Source organism: Dasypus novemcinctus, chromosome 15, assembly GCF_030445035.2.
Source record: "Dasypus novemcinctus isolate mDasNov1 chromosome 15, mDasNov1.1.hap2, whole genome shotgun sequence".
NCBI classification, from domain to species: Eukaryota; Metazoa; Chordata; class Mammalia; order Cingulata; family Dasypodidae; genus Dasypus; species Dasypus novemcinctus.
The window spans coordinates 96,386,404-96,410,454 of record NC_080687.1 but is presented as its reverse complement, the minus strand read 5'-3'; the positions used below and the strand labels follow the sequence as shown (position 1 = coordinate 96,410,454).

Here is a 24,051-nt window from a genome sequence, read left to right as displayed (position 1 = left end):
ATTAGAATAAAATGCCTCCCCTGAACCATAGATGAGAGTCATCTACAGTTATACTGATGGCCCAGCCCACCTAAGATCTTGTTACTGAGAGAGCTGAAGAGCACACGATCTTCCCTGCCACACACTTAGAGTACATGTATGACCAAGACTCATATCCATTTACAGGACTCATATCCCATAAAGAACAGGGTTAACCAAGCCTCGTGTTCCTTTAAAAGATTCCTATCTTGAGCCAAATCCCTCTGTGTGCTCTACCTCTCAAAAACTGAGTTTCATTAATAGGATATGAAGTCACACTCCCTTACATTTTTCTTTCTTACCTGCCTCTATTGGGAAAAATAAAGGTTAAGTGATTAGGTTTATTGAGATTTCACTGGAAGGATAGCAGGTTGTCCCAAAGTTTTGCATATATTTCAAGTCTTCTCTTAATTCATGTAGTAGTGTGATTATAAAGCCATTAGGGAATAATGTTTTGCTGTTTATTCTAATGAATTTATTTTTGTAGAAAAGGCAGGTTTAAGTTCTTTGTGTATTCTTAGAAAAGGGGTGAGAGAGTATTGGCAGGACTCAGGAAGCCGAGACCCTGTTCTCAGCCACTGTCTACAGCACTGCCAGTTTTCTAAGAGAGACGTAGAGCCCGACGATGAAGCAGCGCGAAGGACAGCATTGTTCCAGCCCTTTTACCCAAACCCACCCAAACCTCTAATCTTATCATTTTGGATGTCACAGAAAACACAGTCAGGAAGCAAGTGAGTATAGGACAATGGTGGCCAGAAGGAGAGCCCATTTGCCCCCAGCACCCAGGGCTCGAGACCTTTAGGCCTGCTTGCTTTGGGAGACCCCACCCCCATCACATCAAATCTATTAATACGCCACATTAAAGACAATTTTTTTAAGTTTTTTCATTCTTTTTTAAAATTTTATTTTGAAAGAAGCATTAGATTGCACAAATGTTACATCGAAAATATAGGAGGATTGCCATATACCCCACCCTCTCCCCTCCCACACTTTCCCACATTAACAACATCTTTCATTAGTGTGGTTCATTTGTTACAATTGATGAACACATATTGAAATACTGCTGCAAAGCATGGTCTATAGTTTACATGATGGTTTACACTTTACATGGCACAATTTTATAGACTTTGACAGAATGTATAATGGTCTGTTTCCATCATTGCCATGTCATCCAGGGCAATTCCAATGTCCCCCAAATGCCCCATGCTATACCACTTCTTCCCTCTCCCTCCCCTCAGAACCTCTGGTGGCCACTGCCTTTACATCAATGATGCAAGTTCTTCCTTTGCTAGAATAATCATAAGTCTACTTTAGTCCACAGTTGCATCGCCCTTTGACTGTTCGCTCTTCAATCTTGAGGATTTGGGGATGATGATGCCCACCCTGTTTCTGATTGAGAGGGGGCTTAGATCCCGTGGGGCAGATGGATGGAGCTGTCTTGCTTGTAGTTGTAGATACTCTCTGTTTTGGGATGGGTGTTGTCCATCATCAAGTTTTTGTTAGTCAAGTATGTAAAAAGACATTTTTAGTACTCGACTGCCAGAGCTGATCTGGCTGGTTGACAGAATATTACCTTTTGTAGACATTTAAATAAATGGTTATTAATTTCAAGGTTACAAAGCTTGTATTTTGTAGCAATCCTTCTTTGAAGTTCTTTTCCGTGGGCTCTTCAGAACCCTGAAGGCCTCACCTGGCATGTCTCCTGGACAGCACAGCCCTCTGGGGTGCCTGAGGGCACACAATTATCCCACCACAGCTCTTTTGAGGGAAGGACAGATTTTGAGTTCTGTCCCCAACCCCCACCTGTTACAACTTACATGGCTGTATAGAAGAGAGAAGAGCATCCAAAAAGTACAATGGAAAACCAAAGAAAATGTTGACCAGGATTTCTCCCAACTGGGAATACCTTCCCTGTTTCCCTGCCCCAGACCAGGGAGAAAGAGAAAAATTAAGAGGCAACGCTTTGTCCGCGCCCAAGGAGATTTATCCACAGCACACCAGCTGCACCCACTCAAAATTACATTGTTTGGATTATGTGAAACTGCCCTTTTGGAATGTCAAAAAGGACTATATGTCAGCCAGGCTTCAACGTAAGGGTTTGACGAGTGCCCTTGACCTTGACCAACCCTTGCCATCCCTTCTTCTCCTGGGAGACAGAGGTCAAGAGGGGGTTTGTGATCTGGCCAGAGGTGCTGTCTGACGCTGCCTCTATCGGAATGCTAACAGTGTTACCACGTCTGCGTCTAGTTGTCTCTCCCCACCTCTGTTCTTAGGCACGCAGTGCTGAACACCCCACGGCTAAATCCAGCTGGAAAACAGTGGAAGTCAGAGCACGCCAGCCCCAGAATAATGACACTTTATTCCGACAGGGGCTCAGAATCAGTACGGGGCGTCCTGGCACTAAAATCAGTCCTAGCGACTCCAACCTCCAGCCTGTCCAAGCCCGAAATGAACGAAATTACATGGGCTCTGTTATGTGCCCCTCTTGGAACATAACAGAAAAGTCTAATGAACTAGATTCTAGCCAAGCCTAATAAACAATTCTAATAGAGAAGCAAGATGAAAACATGGCTCAAGATCACCCAGGAACTTCCAAGCCTGTGGTCTTTGTACCGCGGCCGGTTAGATGGCTCTGTTTCTCTTACGTGGCTGACCCTGCTGTCAGCACTAGTGAGTATTTATGCTTCTGCCCTATTCAAACTGGAAGAGTTCACGTTCAGCTAACATGTGTGGCCAGTTGTTGCCTGGAGTGAATTTTTTTCAGAGTAATGTGTCTATAACTGGTTGAGCTGCATTTTTCCTTTTTTTTTTTAAGTTCGAAATAAAGTTATTTAAAGATAGATAGATAGATAGATAGATAGATAGATAGATAGATAGATAGATAGATAGATGTAAAGAGGGGCTTCTTGGGCCTGTAGTCCAGACTGCCAACTCCATCCTCAAACATAACAGAAGTAAAAGGTAGAACAGTGAATCTGAAGACTAGCATAAAACTAGGACAGATCTCTGGGAAAATAGAAGTTGGTCAGATCCACATGTGGGAGTAAAATGTAGCTCAGAGGGGAAGAGAGCCAAGAGCCACAGACAGGGTGGGTGGTACGTCTGGATGGCATTGGAGCACCTCAAATCTGTCCCTTTGAACAGTCATTCCTGTGGCAGTCACAACTCCAAAAGCCTGGATGCTAAGGTTCTGAAACCAAAACAGTGGGAGCAGGGGAATGCACTGTGAGTGAAAGCTGTCACCCCACCCAGAGGATCCCCCTTTACTGAGCATCTCCATTAGTGTGCATGCCCATGGTGGTGCCCAAAGATCAGAGCAGGAACATATCCAGGTAATATGTATTAGTTTCCTGTTGCTGCTGTAACAAATGGCCACAAACTTAGTGGCTCAAAACAACCCAAATTTATGATCTTACAGCTCTGGAGGGCAAAAGACCTAAATGGGTCTCGCTGGGCTAAAACGAAGGTGTTGGCAGAGCTGGTTGCCTTTGGATGCTCTAGTGGAGAATCCATTTCCATGCCCTTTCCAGCATCTGGAGTCTGCCCACATTCCTTGGCTCTTGGCCCTTGCGCCATCTCCAAAGCCAGCAAGGGCAGGTTGAGTCCTTCTCACGTTGAGCCAGTCTGACCTAGCTCTTCCACCTTCCTCTTCCACATCTAAGGACCTTTGTGATTCCATGGGGCCAGCCTGCATAACCCAGAGTGTCTCCCTATTTCAGGTGAGCTGATTAACATCTGCAGCCATAATTCCCCTTTGCCACGTGACCTAACATGTTCACAGGTTCCAGCGAGTCAGATGTGGACATCTTTGAGGACTATTATTCTGCCAACCACAAAATACACTGACTTCAAATATTTAGTGGACTGAAGCTGATTAAGCAGCTCCTTCAACACCACCATAAAATTCAGCAAAGTTTACTTAGTTGAATGCATGACCCCATGCACATGCCCAGAGTATTGTTCAGAGGAGAGTCTCTCCTCCAATTACTCTAAACTCATTCTACCCTTTAGAGTGAAATGGAGAATTGAAGCAATTTTCCAGATGTTCTGTTTGCATTAGCTAGATATTCAATGTGAAAGTGTCCTTTTGGTCTGATTTATTCAAATAACTGCTTCACTTTTAACCTATGTGTGTATAACCCAGCAAACTGACATCTCCCGGGATATTTGAATTAACAGGTTTGGTGATGGTTGCATGTGTGTGTGTTTTAGCCTGAGTACACAATTCATCAAGAAGCACATTCTTTATCATATTCCTGTACTTCATTATAAACTATGTGGCTCATTAGATTTGACTCTGACTTTTGTTTCTTAATGTCTTTTAAAATTATAAATTGCTCCCATATTCTCAGAAAAGTGCTACCCGGGGGAAAAGGAAGTCTGAAGCTAAGAAGCTGTGATTTCACTAGGCCACACACACACGGACGCACAGGACCAGCCCTAATCTTGGACAGCAGGTTCAGTGGTCCTGAATCTATATTTGGGCAACAGAGTATTTAGGGAACTATTGCTGTCTTGGAAAATGTGCATATTCTCATGAACATAAATTTTCATATATTTTCCGAGCGTTTCTGGAGCCTCCTATAGGCTAAGTTGAAAGAACCCAGCCCAGCATTAGCACAGGTATGCAGCAACAACCAGCCAGTCCCACAGGAGGAAAAGAAGCACTGCGAGAAATCGTGGAGGCAATTGTAATTAAAAACAAACAAAAAAACTATTGAAATAAGAAACGTGATTGAAGACATACAGTAAGAAAGCAGTTACTCTTAAACTTTATAAACTCCTGAAAGACAGGTCTCCTATCTCATTTGTTTTCGTATCGTTGCTCTAAGTGGTCAAGCCCAGCCTTCCAATGGGCAGATCTAAATTCACAGTCCCTGCCACACAAGCACTGATAACAGAGGCCTATACTCATAAAAAGATTTCATAGCTAGGGCATAGCATGAATTTGAGGATCCAGAACCTGGTGATCCAGGACCCAGGAACCAGGCCTAAGTGATGCAGTTGTTAAGCAGCAAATTTTCTCAGGTGGGGTAATTTGACATGCACCCCATCCCACATCATTCCCCAGCCTGCATGCCTGATGCTACACCATGCCAGGAGCTACAGAGCACGGAAGAATGCAGGTTGCAGAGCTAGGCTGACTGGGTTTCAAAATCCTAGTTCCATTGTTCACTATGTGACTTCAGGCAAGTTACTTAGCGTCTCTGTGCTTCAGTTTTCTCAACAGTACTTATCAAATCCCAAAGCTCTTCATCTCAGGCTTCCCTGAATGGGATGGGAAATTTGGAGGATTGGGCCACTCAGATTGCCAAGTTATGGAAGGAATGGCAGGTGGAATGAATGAAGAGGCTACTAGGGTTTAGGGCTCAAAGAGAACATGGCTAAAACAGAAGAGAAATGGCCTTAGATGTTTAGCTCAGGTTAGAAGGAGGAGTTGCTCATTAGGGACTTTCCACACCCCGGGAAGCTGTCCGAGTGACAGCTGGTCAGCCTGTGTGACATGTCCATCTGAGTCCAAGGGGGGACATTTGAAATCCAAAGAGAAAAAGACCCCGCCTGGGTCACAGGGCTTAGGAACCAAAAGAATCTGGGCCTCATAGCAGTGATTGTATTGGTTAATCAGCAAAGAGAGAACAACCCCAAGGGCAAGAGCAAGATGAGATGCCTGAAACACAACAAGATGACACAACAAAAAGAAACAGATTCCCTGTGCCCCTGATAAGGATAGAAGTGGTCACAGAGGAACACACAGCGAATGGACACAGAAAGCAGATATCTGGGGGGGGGGGGGCGGGGGCGGGAAGGGGAGAGAAATAAATAAATCTTTAAAAAAAAAAAAATTGATAGGTCCTTTAAAAAAAAAAAAGAAGATGCCCAAGAAACTGTTCAAGCTCCTAAACCAATGCCAAGCTAATTGAATAATGAAAAATTTGACTAGCTCACAGACAGGATTTGTTTGGCTCGCACAGCCATTTTTTGTTGCTGCTGTTGTTTTAATTAAACCTGATTGACCTTGGACACCGTTCAGTTTACCAAGCTCCGCGCTCCCTACCATTTTATACCCCTCCACATACCTCAGTTATATGACATACTGGCCCTGTAAGCATTTGCGGTCACAGCTGTTAGTCTGTAATTCATATTTCCAAATTTACCCATTTTAAAGTATCCAATATTTGAACATATGCTGACTGCAGGGATCACAGAGAAAGAAAGCAAAATCACAGGGAAAATAGGAAAAGGCCAAAAATTCTATCTTGGGAGGAGGCTCCTTTTGCAACAGCTAAAAATCAAGTGACGTGGGTGTCTGCCGTAGTCACGGCTGCCGTCTCTCAGCTAGCCCTTCTGTATTTGGGGAACTCCCACAGTATGAATCAGTCCCTCCTCCCCAAGAGGCAGAACTCCAATTCCCAGCCTGCCTGATAGAAGACATTAGCTTGTAACCTAGTTTCCACCAAACGGCACAACCCTGGCCAAACTTCAGTTTGGAACAGAGCGAAAGGGAACGAACGACCATCGAGCCAACTCCATTTTTGCCAAGACGGTGGTGGCAGGGGCATCAGGCTTCCAGTGGTTGCGTAATTGAGTCCTGTGCAGAGAGGACCAGTCGGCCCCTGATGGTGTGCCCTCTGGCAGCCAGCTTCTCCAGAGAAGCAGAACCTATGGATATAAGGGATATGGATATGGATAAGGCGATTCACTTGAAAGAACTGGCTCCCATACTGGGGAGAGTTGGCAAGCCCCATTCCACAGGCCAGGCTGTGGGCTGGAGATTCTGGTGAGAGGATGGTGGAGTCAGCCCCTGATTCCTCAGGCTGGAACCTCAGGAAGGAGTGGGGGCTAGAGTCTTGAGGAAAGAGTCCTTCTGAGCCCTGGAGCCCTCAGTTCTCACTCTTAAGACCCCCAAATGATTAGACGAGGCCCACCCACACTGAGAGTCACCACTTTTCCTTCACATCAGCTGAGAGTAGATGCTAACCCCATCTACGAGACACCTCCCCAGCAACTACCAGACCACTGACACCATCACTGAGCCAAGCTGATGCAGGAACTTAACCATCTCAAGGAAACAGCAGGCCTTTCCTCCTCAGGCCGGGTCGGCAGTGCAGTTGTCCCCCTGGAAGTTTGTCCTGGAGCTTAGCCCTCTCAAGAAGTCCTTGAACCACACAATAGCATCTTGTTAAGCACATTTTCTGCTTCGTCAACCAGAAACAGCTTCTAGTGCCTGAAACCAAGAGCCCGATTGGTGTAACAAGTGATGACATACCCCGTCTTTGAGGGCCTTTCCCTGGGACTGCTTTGGGAGAGAGCCTTCCACGCTCATACGCGAACCCCCAACTCCTGAGAAAGACACCCCAGATTTCCCAGGGCCACAGAGGAAGGACTCTGGACACCTCTTTTTCTTCCCTGCTCTGGGAATCCTGCTGTGTAGTTTCTAAAGCAGCATCACCCCACACACCCAGTCCTCAGTGCTCTTGGCAGGCGACTTACCAGCCACTTTCAGAAGCAGCCTGGCTCTCAAGGCACCTGTCCTACGTGATAAACTGGTGCCACATTAACACAGACCTCTGCTCAGAGGAGGCCAGCAGTGCCCAAGCGTAAAACCGAGCAATGAGGATGACAGCAAGCTGGTGGTTATTCTGCTGGGGTCAGACAAGGAGGGTAGTGGGTTTCAGCTACAGCAGGAATTTTTAGACAAAAGAAAGAGCACTGAGTGTTAAGGACAGCTGCGGAACGCGCATTGCTGTGATTTCCCTCTGCTTGAGAATACGATATTCACTACCAACGGTGTAGCAATTCTCATTTATATTCCTCAGGATAACCCTTTAAAGGGAATACTATTAAATTATCCCAATTTTCCAACAGAAAAAGTTCAGAGGGATGACGTGGCTTGCTTAAGATCTCGGGGAATCAAACTTGCATTTTCTGGTTCTAAGCCCATGGCTTTCTCTCTATTCTGTTCCAGGGATCTCTGGGGACCCCTGAGACCATAGCAGGAAGTTGGGGAGGTCAATGCTATTTTCATCATCATGATAAGATGTTATATGCCTCTTCCCTCTAATCCTTTTATGAGGGTACAGTGAGTTTTCCAGAGAAGACAAGTTATGTGATAGCACAACAGCCTGAAGCAGAAGCAAATATGAAAATCCAGCTGCCTTCTATTAAGCCAGGCACAAAAGAGGTTTCAAAATTGCAAAACAGTACCAATCTCCTAATTTGTTTTTGTTCTAGAAAATACAGTTGTTGATTAAAAATATACATATATGTTAATGTTAATTTAGAATGGATTTATTATTATTTTTAAATGAACTGGTAACTATTTTCAAATTTTCCCAGTTTTACATTCTAATACAATAAACATTGATAGGTATAAACCACAGAGACAAAAAGTACTTTGGCATCCTCAATCATTTTGGAAAGCGTAAAGGACTCCAGAACCAAAAAACTTGAGAACTACTATCCTACATTATAGCTTCCTTTGAAAAAAAAAAAGAATTCCCAGGGTAGATACAGATTTACCTTGGTTGCCTGTTTTTAACAATTGGACATCCAAGCAAAAACCTAGTTTTTCGGCTTACATGTTGGTACCCTCTCTCTCTCCACTCCTGCTTTGGGTTAATTATTTAATGAACGACAGGGAAAGGTCTTCGGTTATAAAATAATTGATTACACATTCAAGTAACTTCTTGCTCTCTAATTCCTAAAGTACCTGGTTCAGTGTATTAAATTTTTTTTCATTGCACAACATTTCCTAGTCCACCATTTTACGTGTACAATTCAGTGGTATCCAGGACTTTCACAATGCTCAAATAATATTTGCTAGACGACGTGTTGACTTAAACCCCTCCCTGTCGTAGATAAAGGATGTCTCCAGTGAGGGACAAGCGACGCGGGTGCTGCTCCTGGGTCCTCGGTGGCCTGCCCAGCACACAGAGGGCCTCCACCCAGCCAGGCGGGTGGGCCACGCCCCAATGTGCAGTGAGCACACTTGCTCCCCTGCCCGACACCCTACTCTTGTCTCTTGTCAGAAAGCATTTCCTGACTGCCACCCAGCTTCTGTCCCCCTCCAGCTCAGCGACCCTCTCCTCTGTGGCTCCTTTCCAGAGACACTAACCCACACCGGGCACCGGGCACGCCGCGTAGGGCTTCTGAATCCACGCCGTTTACTCTGCCTCCTGAGCTTGTGCTAGCCTGAACTGCTGTCTTACTCTATCAGGTGTGTACAGATATATGGTTTCCTGCAAAATCTTAAGCTTCAGGAAGGTTCTTGAAGGCCCTCTGCACTGCCCACAGTGGCAACATGATCATCTCTTTCATTCAAAGAAATCTTAGAAGTTTACAAAGTAACTCGGAGCCTTGACCCACCTCACCGTGTGTTCCCGGAAGGCCTGCAAATTAGGACGCCCTTCCCTCTGGCTATCTACACCGTGCAAGTAGAGGCTTTCAAACTCAGCAGCCCAGGGCACCCGGCCACCGGCTGACAGAGACCCGGGTCTTGTGATTCCAAATCCACTGCTTTGCCCATTATCTCATGTTCTAGATGCCTAATGAGTATTTGTTGAATATACTTGGAAAAAACAGCTTGGAGAGAAAAATAGCAGGCCGAGATCCAGGTTATGAGTCAGAACGAGACAGGGATAGACCCAGGTCTCCTGATTCTCACTCTCACGCCAGGTTCCCCAGCAGTTCTCCCCCTGGTGATTTGAGCGGTTAGGGTGCTCAGATGAGGGGCTAAGTCGTTTTATCTGTAGCTCCTGCAGAAGGATGTGCACAGTACATATCATGGAAATGTCTGTTTCCCTTCTTTCTGCCAGAGGTGCCTTGCCACCTGGCAGCCTCCTTATCGTGTTTTCCCAGAGAAAATGTAGGGATGCTAATTCGAGCTGTGCCTATGAAATGCATTAGCTTTCACAAGCCTTTCACCTTTCCCTCCTTCTCATTCACTTCCTCGTCAATCCCACAATCATTTATTAAGCCCCTAGTGTGAGCAGCGCTGTGTTAGATATTGCGGTGGTTTCCAATCAGTAAAAGACAAGATATCCCTGCCATTAATGAGATTCTCATCCCATGGGTGTAATGACATTTCTAGAGAAAAACTCTGAAGTATTGAAAATGGGAACTAGCACTGCATAAATTATTTATGGAGATGATGAAGGAATATAGAGAAAGGAAAGAAGTTTTGTTTTGTTTGTTTTTGTTTTTGTTTTTGAGGTACCAGGGGCCAGGGATTGAACCCGGGACCTCGTATGTGGGAAGCCGGCACTCCACCACTGAGCCACATCGGCTCCCCTGAGTTGGTTTTTCATTTGTGTTGTTTGTTGTTTGCTTTTGTTTTTTCTAGGAGGCACCTGGAACCAAACCCAGGACTTCCCATATGGGAAGCAGGCACTCAACCACTTGAGCCACATCCACTCCCCAGAGAGAATTAATTCTTCCTACAGAGAGAATTCATCTTAGGAAGCCACCATTCAGGGCAGGAACCTTGATAGATGATGTGAAAAAGAAAGGTAGGACCTGGTTTAGTAGCATCATCTCCATCAGCAGCCCCTAAACCACCTAAGTCATCATACAATCAACGTAAACAAAGCGGTCTTCTTATGCAAATGTAACCACAAGACAGGTACCTCCCTGCCCCACGCCCAACCAGCTTCCACTCCTAAGCCCAGAGATGTTCTGGAGCTGCTGCTGGTTGGCAGAGCATTTCAGGAAAGGGGGTGGCACCAGAGCTGGTCCAGGGCAAAGCTGAGAGGTGAGCCTCTGTACCTCTCAGAGTTCACAGTGCACTGCCCCAGTGGCCACCAGAGCCCTCTCACACGAGCTGTTCTCCAGGTCTTCTCTCCTAGTAGAGTCTTCCTTTCCATGATCCATGACCTTGGGCATCTCCCCTGCTGTGTGTCTGTGGCTGCTGAAGCTTGAGCTTGAATCATTAGTTTTCCCTCTGAAGCATCATAGATCCACACCGTGGGAACTCTCTCTCGAACACGCCTGACATATTGGGACACGGAGTCTACCACACGGAGCAGGCATGACTTGGGTGCTCCTCAAATCACTGTGGCTAGTGGAAATAGCCAGCTCTGCTTGACCCTCACGATTCACAGATTCCAGATTTGAAAATCCACCCAGCCCCAAATCAGTATTCACAGCCATTTTGCTGTCACTCCCAGACCTGTGCAGACTGGTGAAAAATTTGAGTCCCTCCATGTACATGTTCCCAACTGAGGTCAAATGAGGTGACATTTTGCCTTCTTGTTTCATCTCTCAAATTGTGAATGCATGTCTCTTTCATGGTATATTTATTACCACATACTTTTGCATTTCTGTGTCTTTTGTTTGTGATTTCACTGTTTAAAATGGCCCTCAGGTGTAAAGCCAAAGTGCTGTCTAGTGTTCCTAAGTGCAAGAAGGCCATAACATGCCTTATGGAGAAAGAGGCATGTTAGACAAGGCTTTGTTCCCACGAGAGTTCTAGTGCTGTTGGTGGTGAGGTCAATGTTTAAAAAAAATTGACAATATATTTTAAATAAGGCGAAACTAAACAGAAACACACATAAGACAAACTCCACGAAATCAGTTGACCAAATTTTATGAACAGATGCTCTCAGAAACCTAAAGCTGCTTTTCCTTTAGGGGCAATGGTTCAGTATCCAAAACCTGTCCTCTTAAAACAAGTGGAAGAAAGGAAAGATGCATTTCAACACCATGGGGCAGAGGTGAATTCATTTTCTAAATAAGCCTTTGCTCGTCAGCATGTTGCAAAATGTGTTCTAGGAAAGAATCCTTTTCTGTTACTGATGGGCAGTGTGATATCTGTGTATTAAAAAGAAAGAGGCCGTGGATGACAAGGTGAAGTGAGGAATTTGAAAAGTTGCTTCCTTACTTGTGATTCCAAAAGCCAAAGAAGACGAGGATAATTTATTCTACTTACATTACCTGGTTCAGATTCTATTTGGGTTTCGTAGCCTGTGCCAGGGCAAGACGGTGGAAAGAAGTAAATCTGCCCATGAACAGGAGACGTGGAGGGGCTTCCAGGAGTGACAGTGACAATGACACCCAAGTTCTGAGTCAGAACTCAGTCTTTCCTTTTCAGTGCCCAATTTGCATATTAAAGACACAATCTCTCAACTGTGAAATAGAAAGGAAAGGGAGCTGGGGGGGTGTGTATGTGTCAGAAGAAGGGGTCTTTCCAGGACTCTGTGGTGGCATTCGGCTTGCACAGTTGAGGCAGGGCACCCTGCTGGTACTTCCAGGAGACTTTGAGCATTTCTTCTCAGGTACTGAACACTGCCTGGCACAGAACCAGGGTGTAAAACCTTTTGGAGCTTTAGTCATAACAGCCAAATAGTTGAAACAGTGACTTAAATGGCTTAACACAAAAACCTCCCTCAACACATTTCGTTTTCCAGATAAGTCAGGCCCGTGTTGGGGAAGGAATACAGGGAATATTGCTTTCCCTCTTGGTCAGTTCTCTGCTTTGCTTGCCTGTGGGACGTTAGCCCAAGTCTGTGGGAAATTTAATAGATTTATTTAAAGAAGGTAAAGCACAAAGCTGTAAAACTTTACTTGGATTTAATTTTACTTCTAAATAAATGCCTTTTACTGTGCTTTTAATCCTATCTCTTCAGGTTTCTCAACACTGGTTGTGTTTTAGGACCATCCACACACGATTTTTTTATGTTTGGTCTTTTTTAAATAATAATATCCACGTGGAGTTTAGGCAATAGTATTTTTAAAGTTCTTATGAATCAGATCTCTGGGAAGGGGGCCCAAGCAGTGTAATTTTTAAAAGCTCCCAAGGTGATTCTCATGTGTGTTAAATTTGAGAATAACAGCTATATAGGTAAGAATCTAAGTGTTATTATAAGGGTTTTCTTTTTAAAATATCAGTCTGGCTTCAAAGAATAATGTCTCGCTAGAGGAAATTTTCACTTTGAGATTAAAGAATGAATGAAAGAAGGTACCAGGGTAAAGAGAATCATGGGGAAGTAAGTGTGAGTGACTGAGTGTGTGATGTCTGTGTGCATGTGAGTGTGTGAAAGGGTGCATGAGTGACTGTTGTGCACGAGTGTGTGAGTATGTGAGTGTGAAAGAGTGGCTAAGTTTGTGTGAGTGTGAGTGGATGAGTGTGTGTGAGTGACTGGTGCATGTGTGTGAGTAGATGAGTGTGTGCGTGACTGTGTACATGTGAGTGTGAGTGGATGAGTGTGCATGAGTGACTGCATGTGAGTGTGTGAGTGCATGAGTGTGCATCAGTGACTGTGTGTGTGAGTGTGTGAGTGGATGAGTGTGTGCATGTGAGTTTGTGTGCATGAGTGACTGAGTGTGGGGAAGTGAGTAGGTGTTCTGTACATGGAATATTGATGTAATTCACACAGAGAAATGAAATTTGTATCTGTCCATGGGGCAAAGTGGGTACTTTTGTCTGTTTTGTGAAAAATCAGTTGCAAATGAATGAATATGTGAATATACTTTAAAAGTTGCAATTTGTTAATACTACTATTTAGCAATGCTCTAAAAAGAAACATGTGACTTCTTAAGTACTGACATACTTATCCAGCTCTCATTTTTAGGTACTTTTACTTGTCAGCAGACCATAGATTGTAATGAGTTTAGCAACTCTTGAGCCTCATGGCCGTTCTTAAAAGGATAGTGAGTCCAGGGTAGTTACCCTGTAGAGCTGATCCTTTGTTCCCATAACTAAACTATCCTGTAGTAGTTACTCATCAAACTGCTAGTAAACCCATATCTCTAACTGGAAAGAATTCATTTCCTGTCATCAGGCAGGTGTTAAAATGCAAAGTAAAAGACGGAGCAGTTCCCATATATTTTAATTTCCCCGCTGCTAAAATACACAATACAATGGGTTTGCTTGACACTGGGAATTCATTGGCTGGCAGTTTTGAAGCTAAGAGAAGTCCAGAATCGAGGGGTCAGCATGGCAGTGCTTTCTCCCCAAAGTCTGTTGCGTTCTTGGGCCGGCAGCCGGCGACGCTGGTCCTGGGCTTGGGTGTCGCATGCATGGCAGCCTCTCGGGGCCCTTCTCCAGCGGTTTCATTCTGCCTGTGAGTGACTCATTAAAGCTCAGCCCACTTCGGCGCAGCCACACCTTAACTGAAGTCACATCTTGAAGACGTTATTTACAATGAGTCCACATCTACCCAAATGGGGACCAAGGACATGTCCCAACCAGGTACACAACTCAGTCCACCACACGAGGGAACCGAAACCTCTGATCCAAGCCACGATCTTTTTCTCCAGGGCCTGAACTATTGTTTTCTGTCCCCTCTGCTTCCTCCCTAACCTGAGGCTTCCGGAGATCCTCTTCCAGGTGACTCTTCTCTACCAGAGGTTCCTGCCCAGCAAGCAAACCTTCTCGTTTCCCAAGGAAGGAATACTTGGAAGTATCTTCAGTCCTAAGATAGTAAAGGGTAAAAATCTAAAATTAAGAATAAACCTGCAAAAATGTGCCACAACAATGCAAGGTGCTAGTGGTGGGGGGATGTACGGGAGCCCTGTATGTTATGCACGATTGATTGGTAAGCTGATGACTTTTCTAACTAAATAATAACTTTTAAAAACTATGCTAAGTGATAGAAACTAGACACAAAGCATTACCGTATTGTAGGATTCCATTTATATAAAAGAAAACAGATAAATCTATAGAGGCAGAAATAGATTAGTGATCACATAGGACTGGAGATGGAGAAGGAACTTGAGAGGTGACTGCTAAAGGGTATGGTGTTTTTCTTTTTGGAGTCATGAAAATGTTCTAAAATCAACTGTGATGAATGCACAACTCTGTGGTTAATCTAAAAGCCTCTGATTGCACTTGGGATGAACTGTATGGTATGTGAGCAAATCTTAATAAAACTGCTTTAAAAGAGAGAGAGAGAATGAAGCTGGCTTTCAGGCCGAAGGTTTAGAGTTAAGGCCATCTACCCTGGCAGTGGTAAGATGCTAGAAATGCAAGCAAACCTTGTGTGCAAAGAGTAAGCAGAGCTATACTAAAAGAAAGACGCCTATCAAAGATTTCACGTTCTGGGATACAAATGTTTCACGTTCATTTCATTGTCTGAGTTTCATGGAAAGAAATTAAAATGTGCGTGGAGGATCCAATACTGGTTTGAATTTTGATGGTTGTTTTTCACTTCTCTAGAAAAATATATTAAATCAAATGCATAGTCACGTAGCTCAAGCTACTGTCTGTTCCTAAAGGAAAATGCTTTACATGCAGAAATTTCAAGTGCGAGGAGATGTCAGGTCTCCAAAAGCAGCTATTATCAAACGAGGCAGCCAGAAACGAATGCACGGGAGATGGCTGCGGCCACAACCTTGGCTATCAGCCAGTGTCGTCATCTCTCTTGGTAGGAGTGTGTTTTGGACCGTTTGTTGTACCCAAAGTCTAGCATAGTGTGCTAGTTCTTTGAAGTACAATTTTTTCCACTCCTTTGGAGCCTATGGCTTTAACTATCTAGTTAGTCTTTCTATGAACACTTATTGACCCCTTACTATGAGGGAGGCACTGAAAAAGAATGGTACGTGAGCATTTCAGGATACTTTTCTTAAGTGTGACGAAGAATGGGCCATTTAGAAGCCTAATCCGCTTGTTTCTGCCCTTGCAAATCAACGGTCCCCTTCTAGGCACAGAATAACCTACTGCTGCCATCCTGCCACATCGTGTCAAGCCCAGAAGGCAGCTAAGAAGGCGGGGGCTCCATCACCCCTGCCCCTGAGGTGTGTGTGCACGCGCGCGCATGCGTACGTGTTCTCCCCAATCACCAAATCACTCTTCTGAATTCCAAATGGCTGAAGACTTTGGTGTGTTAGGTAATCCAATGTTCCGCCTAATTGAGAATTGCCACTTGTATGATTTCCTTTGTATTAACCAGGAAAATGAACTCCTAAGAGTTTAATAACAAAATCACACCTGGTCTTTTGGACAGTCAGTATTTTGTTTATGAGTATCATGACTAATAGGGCTGTAATTCACCACATTAAAAAAGCAATCAACAGTCCTGGCTGCACAAAATTAAAATCGATGGAGACCCTATGTCACCCCGGCAGAAGTTAGGGAGTACATCGCTATTGGTTGTATAGCAGTTAGCCAAGGTCTTCAACTTCTTCTGGTTTAAGAAGATCTATATTAAAGATCTATATTAAAGTCTGACATAAACAGGCAAAGCAAAGCCGATTAGAACAAAACAATGTTCAAGAATTTACTCTGAATATTTTTGCGTGCAGAAGAAGCTTCTCTCCTGACCTCTGCCACCAGTAGAGCCTGCACTTTCTGTGAGAGACACTGTCCTCGGTGCTCTGTGTATCTGATTCATTTTCTCATCACCATGTCCACGGAGGCATGCTGCGGCAGCCTCCTCCTATAGACGAGGCATGAAGGCCTGCAGCGATGGAGGCGCCGGGCCAAGACGCCAGCCAGCCAGGCTCCCCTGTCTCTACAGCACCTGTGCTAAGCCCCGAGCAGCCTCCCGGTCTAGCAAAGACCCTGCAGAGGAGCCGGGGAATCATCTTTCACAGACAAATGTTTAAACACTTGGAAATAGCATCTTGACATTCACTAGCAGTTTTCTGAAGGATCAGCAGAACTGGGCGGGTGCCCCAGAGTCTCAGAAGATGTTCCTCTTGGAACCACAGCTCTTCCTTCTCTTCTAGACCCACAAAATGTTCCCAACAGTGGGCCAGGGACAGAGAGGCAGGAAGGGAACAGAGAGTCACTAAGGATACCTAGTGTCCTTAAAAACAGCTCTGATGCCATTTATCTCCACCTTCCAAGAATGCTAGGGCAGCCTTGCATCGACACGTGGAAAATATTGCCAATTAAGTCTTTGAACATAATGGCAAATGTCACTAAGAAAGATTTTCGTTCAATATTTCATTAACTCAAGCTAGTGCCCTCCCTTAGCTAGGACGGCCAGTTGTGCAGTGATGTGGATTTAAAACAGTCGTGTCTGAGGTCTGAGTTTGCAAAAATTAGATTACGGGTCCTCAAGGGATTTTCCAGAGGGACGGCCAAGAGTGGAAGGTGGCCCCACCTCTGCAAGGAAGCCTGTGCTCCTGGCTGGGTTGAGACCACACACTGGATTCCAAAGAGGGGTGGGAAGCTGGGATGTGGACCCTCCCTGGTCAACAGCCCTGAGGGAGCTGAAAGCATGTGCAGCCATTGGGAGGAAACTATTCTTCCTCGTTCTCCTTGTGTCTACCCGTTCAAGGGAGAAGCAACCTCAAACTAGACTGTACAGAGTGTCTGATCCACGTTTCCTCTCCATTCCCGTCCCTCTTCTATGGAAGAGAGAACAGGCAGCCACACGAGTCCCTTGGCCTGACCTGTCCCAGGTGAGGAGTGGGAAACACCTCAGGGCCCCAGGAGCAGAGGTGGTAGTGGCGGCCTGCGCCGCAAGAGCTGACCTCGGGCATTGCTGCGCCTCAGAAGGGGGCAAAGCCGCACTCTGGTGGCCCCTGGAAGCTCCTTTAACTGAGGTCCCATAACTGTGGGGGAGCAGATCACAGGACCAGAGGCCAAGGGTTGCCTTTACCCGCTTCTGCGCCTTGCCCTGTCTAAGCTGTGCATCTGAGGGAGGTTTACAGGCCCCCGATTTGAGTGACAGAGCAAGTGACGAGGGGCTCAGGTTCAGCTGGACATTTGAATACCAACTCTGTATTCAATGATATTAAGGAAATATTGAATTTCTATATAGGACTGAGGATGGCATTGCAATAATATTAGTTTTCTTAAGGGTGCAGGGAAGTGGACTTGGCCCAGTAGTTAGGGCATCTGCCTACCACATGGGAGGTCCACGGTTCAAACCCTGGGCCTCCCTGACCCGTGTGGAGCTGGCCATGTGCAGTGCTGATGCATGCAAGGAGTGCCCTGCCACACAGGGGTGTCCCCGCATAGGGGAGCCCCACACGCAATGAGTGCGCCCCATAAGGAGAGCCGCCCAGCACAAAAGAAAGTGCAGCCTGCCCAGGAGTGGTGCCGCACACACGGAGAGCTGACACAAGATGACCCAAAAAAAGAGACACAGATTCCCGGTGCCGCTGACAAGGATAGAAGTGGTCACAGAAGAACACACAGCAAATGGACACAGAGAGCAGATAACTGGGGGGGGGGGGGGGGGGGGAGGGGTGAGAGAAATAAGAAATAAAGTAAATTTTTAAAAAAGCACATAGCTCTCAGAGACCTATAATAAAATATTTAAAGATTAAATGGTATGATGTCTGGGGTTTCAAAATCACATGCAAGGGGTGGCAGTGAATGGGGTATAGATAAAACAAGGTTGCCCTTAATTGTTGAAGCTGGTTGATGGATTCATTATGCTGATCTTCTTTTGTAGATGTTTAAATTTTTCCATCGTAAGGTTTTTTAAAAAATAATCAAAATTGTTAAAGTTACTTTAAATATGTAATAGAAAATCATACTTTCAAACATATTTTACAAAATATATATATCTTACAATTTAATGTTAAGTGGAATAGCAGGATCTAAAACTAAACATACAGTACTGAAAACACATGTATATTTACATAGACATGTACATGGAAAGAAGAAAATATGCAAAATGTAAATTATGGATGCCCCTGGCTGGTGAGAATACACATTATTTTTATTTATTAGTTGCTCTTCTTCTGTATTTTCCAAATATTCTAGGAAAAAAGTATGTATTATGTTTATAATTTAATAGAGCTACTTTAATAAGTCACCCTTACAGTGTAATGTTATGTGAAAAGGGTTACATTAAGTCTCTATGAAATATAATCTCCATTCTTTTAAAATGTATATACTTAGTGTATATGCATGTAGTTATCAGTAAAAACAACATCACCATTTTACTAGTGATGACCTCTGGAGGGTGGAATGACTGGTGATTTGCTTTTTTTAACTGCTATGTGTATTTTCATCAGTAAGTATAATGCTATAATCAGAAAAATGTAGCATGAAAATTAAAGCTAGATTTATTACATTTCTCTATAAGTAAAGGACTACGTAGAGCAACTCAATATACCAGTATAGGAAACTATCTATATCCTTAGCTAACCTAAGCGAGCCCAGAGGGATTCTGAAATCTCCTTGAAAGTGTCCGTGAAGTCTATAAACGAGAGTGCTGTAAAATCCTTTGAATGACCACGATGACGTGGCGCTCCCTCGGATTCCTTAGTAATCGCACTGGCCTTCTGTCCACTCTCCAGGTATATCGATGCCAATCCCAGTCTTCGGGCTGCAGGACGATTCCAAAGTCTTCAAGGAAGGGAGCTGCCTCCTGGCGGACGACAACTTTGTCCTGATCGGCTCCTTCGTGTCCTTCTTCATCCCCCTCACCATCATGGTCATCACCTACTTTCTGACCATCAAGTCCCTCCAGAAGGAGGCCACCCTGTGCGTGGGCGACCTGGGCGCGCGGGCCAAGCTGTCCTCCTTCAGCTTCCTGCCGCAGAGCTCGCTGTCCTCCGAGAAGCTCTTCCAGCGGTCCATCCACCGCGAGCCGGCGGCCCAGGGCCGCAGGACCATGCAGTCCATCAGCAACGAGCAGAAGGCGTGCAAGGTGCTGGGCATCGTCTTCTTCCTCTTCGTGGTCATGTGGTGCCCCTTCTTCATCACCAACATCATGGCGGTCATCTGCAAGGAGTCCTGCAACGAGGCGGTGCTCGGGGCCCTGCTCAACGTCTTCGTGTGGATCGGCTACCTCTCCTCGGCCGTCAACCCGCTGGTCTACACGCTCTTCAACAAGACCTACCGCGCCGCCTTCTCGCGCTACATCCAGTGCCAGTACAAGGAGAGCAAGAAGCCGCTGCAGCTCATCCTGGTGAACACCATCCCGGCGCTGGCCTACAAGTCGAGCCAGCTGCCGGCGGGACAGTCGAGGGGCTCCGAGGGGCAGGCCAAGGCCACGGAGAGCGACCGCGGCGCGGGGGCCCTGAGGAAGCCGCGTCCCGAGGAGGCTGCCGCGGGCAGGAGCAGCGCCCTGGAGGAGAAGGTGAGCTGCGTGTGAGGCTCGTTGCCACGGCGACCGAGGGAGGCGCACAACGAGCAAGTTTTCACCTTGCTGGGGGGAGAAACATGGGCAGGCTGGAAAAAAATGAGACCAGTCTCGTGGAAGCCAACAGTCCTATCAAAATATGCCTCGTTTTATTCTGTCCGTGAAAAGCAGGGTAAAATGCCACAAAATGTGCACTTCAAAAACGTCCTCACAGCATTTCCGTTGTGAGCTTTCTGATACTTATTTTTAATATTGTAAATGAGACTGTCTTAAAATAATTAGCTTTTATTGTATAAATATAATGAGGCCATAAGTAAATCTAAATTATTTTCTGTTTTCCAATGGAAACCTTGCTACTATGTGCTTAATTGATGATGTTGGACTGAATGGGTAACCTCTTGCTGTAAATGTAAATATCTATAAATAGTGAAAAACTGTTGATAATAATGACCTCTTAAATAAAGGAAAACTCTTATTAAAACTCACCAAGATATATATTTTGAAAGAAAAAGAAAACACTAAGGTCAGTGTTATAAAATCTGTATGGCTGAAACAGTTCAATGAAAGACGTTTTCCACTCCTGCTTTTTCACAGATGCCGTTTTGAAATATTCATAAGGTTGCTGGCATTTGCTGCCTTTCAAGTTAATTCTTCTCAGCAGTGACAGAGATTTTAAATGTTATTTAATAATTATTCCTGCTTTCTCTTCTACTTCTCATGAGTTTATACTGAATTTTACTCTGAACTTCCAACGTGGTCTTGTTTAGTGTTTGTTCCACTAGGTAAACTCTGAAAAGGATAACTTAGCATTACCAAATACATTGCTAGATGTGGCTTTTCCAGGGCACCCCCAGTGGGCTTTTGGTCACTTGCTCTCTGACAACTGCATCCAATGCTCCCTCCTTCGAGCAGTAAGCAGTGGGGAGATGGATGTGTCAGAACATCTCTGTAAAAAGTGGGCGTCTTCCCCATTGCCACCCACCAGGTAAACTGAGGCTTTTGGATCACTTTTTTTTTTTTTTTTTTTAAAGATTTATTTATTTATTTAATTCCCCCCCTCCCCTGGTTGTCTGTTCTTGGTGTCTGTTTGCTGCGTCTTGTTTCTTTGTCCGCTTCTGTTGTCGTCAGCGGCACGGGAAGTGTGGGCGGCGCCATTCCTGGGCAGGCTGCTCTTTCTTTTCACGCTGGGCGGCTTTCCTCACGGGCGCACTTCTTGCGCGTGGGGCTCCCCTACGCGGGGGACACCCTTGCGTGGCACGGCACTCCTTGCGCGCATCAGCACTGCGCATGGCCAGCTCCACACGGGTCAAGGAGGCCTGGGGTTTGAACCGCGGACCTCCCATATGGTAGACGGACGCCCTAACCACTGGGCCAAAGTCCGTTTCCCTTGGATCACTTAATATATATTTTTTCCTGACACTCCAGCCTGGTTCTACAACCATCTACTGAGTGTATGCTATGTATGAAACAAGCTGCTAGGTACTAGGGCTAGAAAAATAATGAGATCAAAATCCTTGCCTTTAAAGAAAATGACTAAACCGAAATGGCCCTCACCTAAAATACAGACAGACATTTTGAAAACCAGTGCAATTGATTTCTTTTTTATCTGGCCCACAAACAGGTTTATTTCAACTTTAAGAATATATTCAATAATCTCAAATAAGTTTTTCAGATTGGTTGCCATTGAATACCAACCAAAGGAGAAGGAAAAAAAAATCATTTGTGGTCAAAAATTGCAATTAATTTAGAAACATGCATTTCTCAACCTGGACCCAAGCTATGAGAACCACATTTGTGAGCAAAATCTTTGTTCCCTCTCTCTAAACCAACTCATAAGAGTAAAACTAACTCCTTTGAGTAATGACTTACAGACACTGGACTCTGCAGTGAAAAGAAAGGAGATAACATTTTGTAGAAAAGTTTGCTAAAAACAGAAAGAGGTAAGCAGCAGTTAATCCATCTTGATTCTCTGTTTCTCTAGGCTAAATTGCACACTGTTCATGGAATAGGTATAAGATATGTGATTCCAAAACTGACGGACTTCATGTTGAATGAGAAATTGTGAGCCCTTTGAAAAATTATAGATTTGAAAACTGAAAACTGTGAGAGGCGCCACTGTGGAATTTGGAAATGTATGAGGTCTATCCTAATTATGTCCTCACAGACACATTGCTGACAGAAAAGATGGTTTACTATTTCAAAGCTAGAATTTCTAGTAAACCGCTAGTACCAAGCCTGAACTTGAATTTTATTCCTTAATGATTATACGATATTTACTTATGAAAATACAAATGTGAGACAATCTCTGCTCTAACGTATTTTGCGTTAGTTTATGACTCTGTACATCTCATTATATAATAGAGAAAAACCTCTACCCGATATACTCAATCTTGATCTGAATGAGCATAAATACTGCCTGGCAGGTGTCTTTTGACTACATAGATGTTACAAATGTTTATCTGTTTTTTTTTCTCTATATAGATATCTATTCAAGTGTATATAGTTAAACATGTACCTGTATATATGTACAGACATATTCCCATGCACTTTATTCAATATTTATATATTTATATGGAGGAAAAGCAAGGATTACTAATGAAAACAATCAGTATATGCACATGTGTGCATGTTTGTATCATGTCAATTTAAATGTGAATTCATGTTCTACCATTTCTATGACCTTCCATTGCTGTCCAAGCAGATTACAGTGTAACAGGCATGTCAGCTCATTAAATAAATTGGAAGTTTCTCTAATTTTGTGGGAAAACATTAACGCAATTCTATGAGAATGGCAAAAACAGTGGTCGATACTTATAGTTTATTGATCAAAAATAAAATGATACCATTGAGTCTTTTATTTAGTCTGAGGACTTAAGATGACTACAGCTTTCAAGTCTCCCTCCAAGCCACCCCTACCCACACCCACCTACTGCCTGAGTGAAACACAGTCTTTAATGATTCAAGGATTCTTTCCCAGTCAATACAACACAATACAACACAATACAATACAATACAATACAGTAACAAACCTTCCTCTGATTTAAGTTGATTGGTAGATTCTTCTATATTTAAAGAAAGGAATTAAATGCCCTCATTAGGGATAGCTGGTTAAAGCCTACTTAATCTACTTGGCCACAGCGCCATCACATGGTCATTTTTTAAAGTGTTACTGCAGCCAAATTGAACTGTTACTGTACTGCTTTTAGCAAAGGGTGCTTCTCCCATTTGTGCATCAATGAAACATTTATTTACAAAGTGTTAAGTTATTCTGTGCCATATGTAACAAATAATACAGTGAAGATTATTTTATGTGCCTATTTTAATCAAGGGTATTCTAAAAGATTTTGAGAAAGAATGAGTAATTGTGAATAAAGTATACTCAAAAATGAATGCAATTTTGAGTCCATAGCTGTGTCTACCAAATGGAATTCCCCAGACCTTTCAGGTCAGCAGCCTGGGAATGCCAAGAATCATCCTGGTGTTTCCAGAGTCCAAAGCCTGTGCTTCTGGAGCTCAGCTATGTCAAAGAGCCAGGACCCACCCGGGTGGGTTAGTTTAATGGTTGTTACATTAACTACTGCAGATAGCGGTTTCCAGGTGTCTGCAGTGGATGAATGCTTTGCCTTTCATTTCTATGCCTGGCTTCACACAGTCTAGGAAATTAGAGAGCTGCTACCGTACCCCAAGTCCTGCACACAGGTGATTGAGGGGTGCTGATGCATGTACCTAGGTGCACCAACACCTGCACACACACACACACACACTGTCACAGGAGATAGTGGCTGGAGTTCAAGTCAACCAAGGAGCACAGCATGTGGAACACACTTGACTGGCTCTGATTCATAATTTCACCTTGACATATAGGAAAAGTTTATGAAATATTGAAAGTAGTTATCTCTTCCAGATGTGTTTATAGCTTCACGTATTGGATAACTGCCATGAATGAGGCAGGCACTGAGCTGGTTGCTTTGCTTTCTTTAACTGATGGAATTGTCACAACAATCCTATAAAATGGGTGCTAGTAGACCCATTTTTTCACAGATGA

General features: G+C 44.3%; 1 protein-coding gene across 1 annotated transcript in view; it reads left to right on the top strand.

The window, feature by feature from the left end:
• Nucleotides 1–23,396, top strand: part of HTR2A (5-hydroxytryptamine receptor 2A) — a 62,531-nt gene extending 39,135 nt beyond the window's left edge. Inside the window, exon 3 of the mRNA XM_058276699.1 lies at nucleotides 19,219–23,396. Coding sequence (XP_058132682.1) covers nucleotides 19,219–20,018 — 800 coding nt within the window. The 3' untranslated portion in view covers nucleotides 20,019–23,396. The remainder of the gene's footprint in view (nucleotides 1–19,218) is intronic.
• Nucleotides 23,397–24,051: the final 655 nt, after the last annotated feature.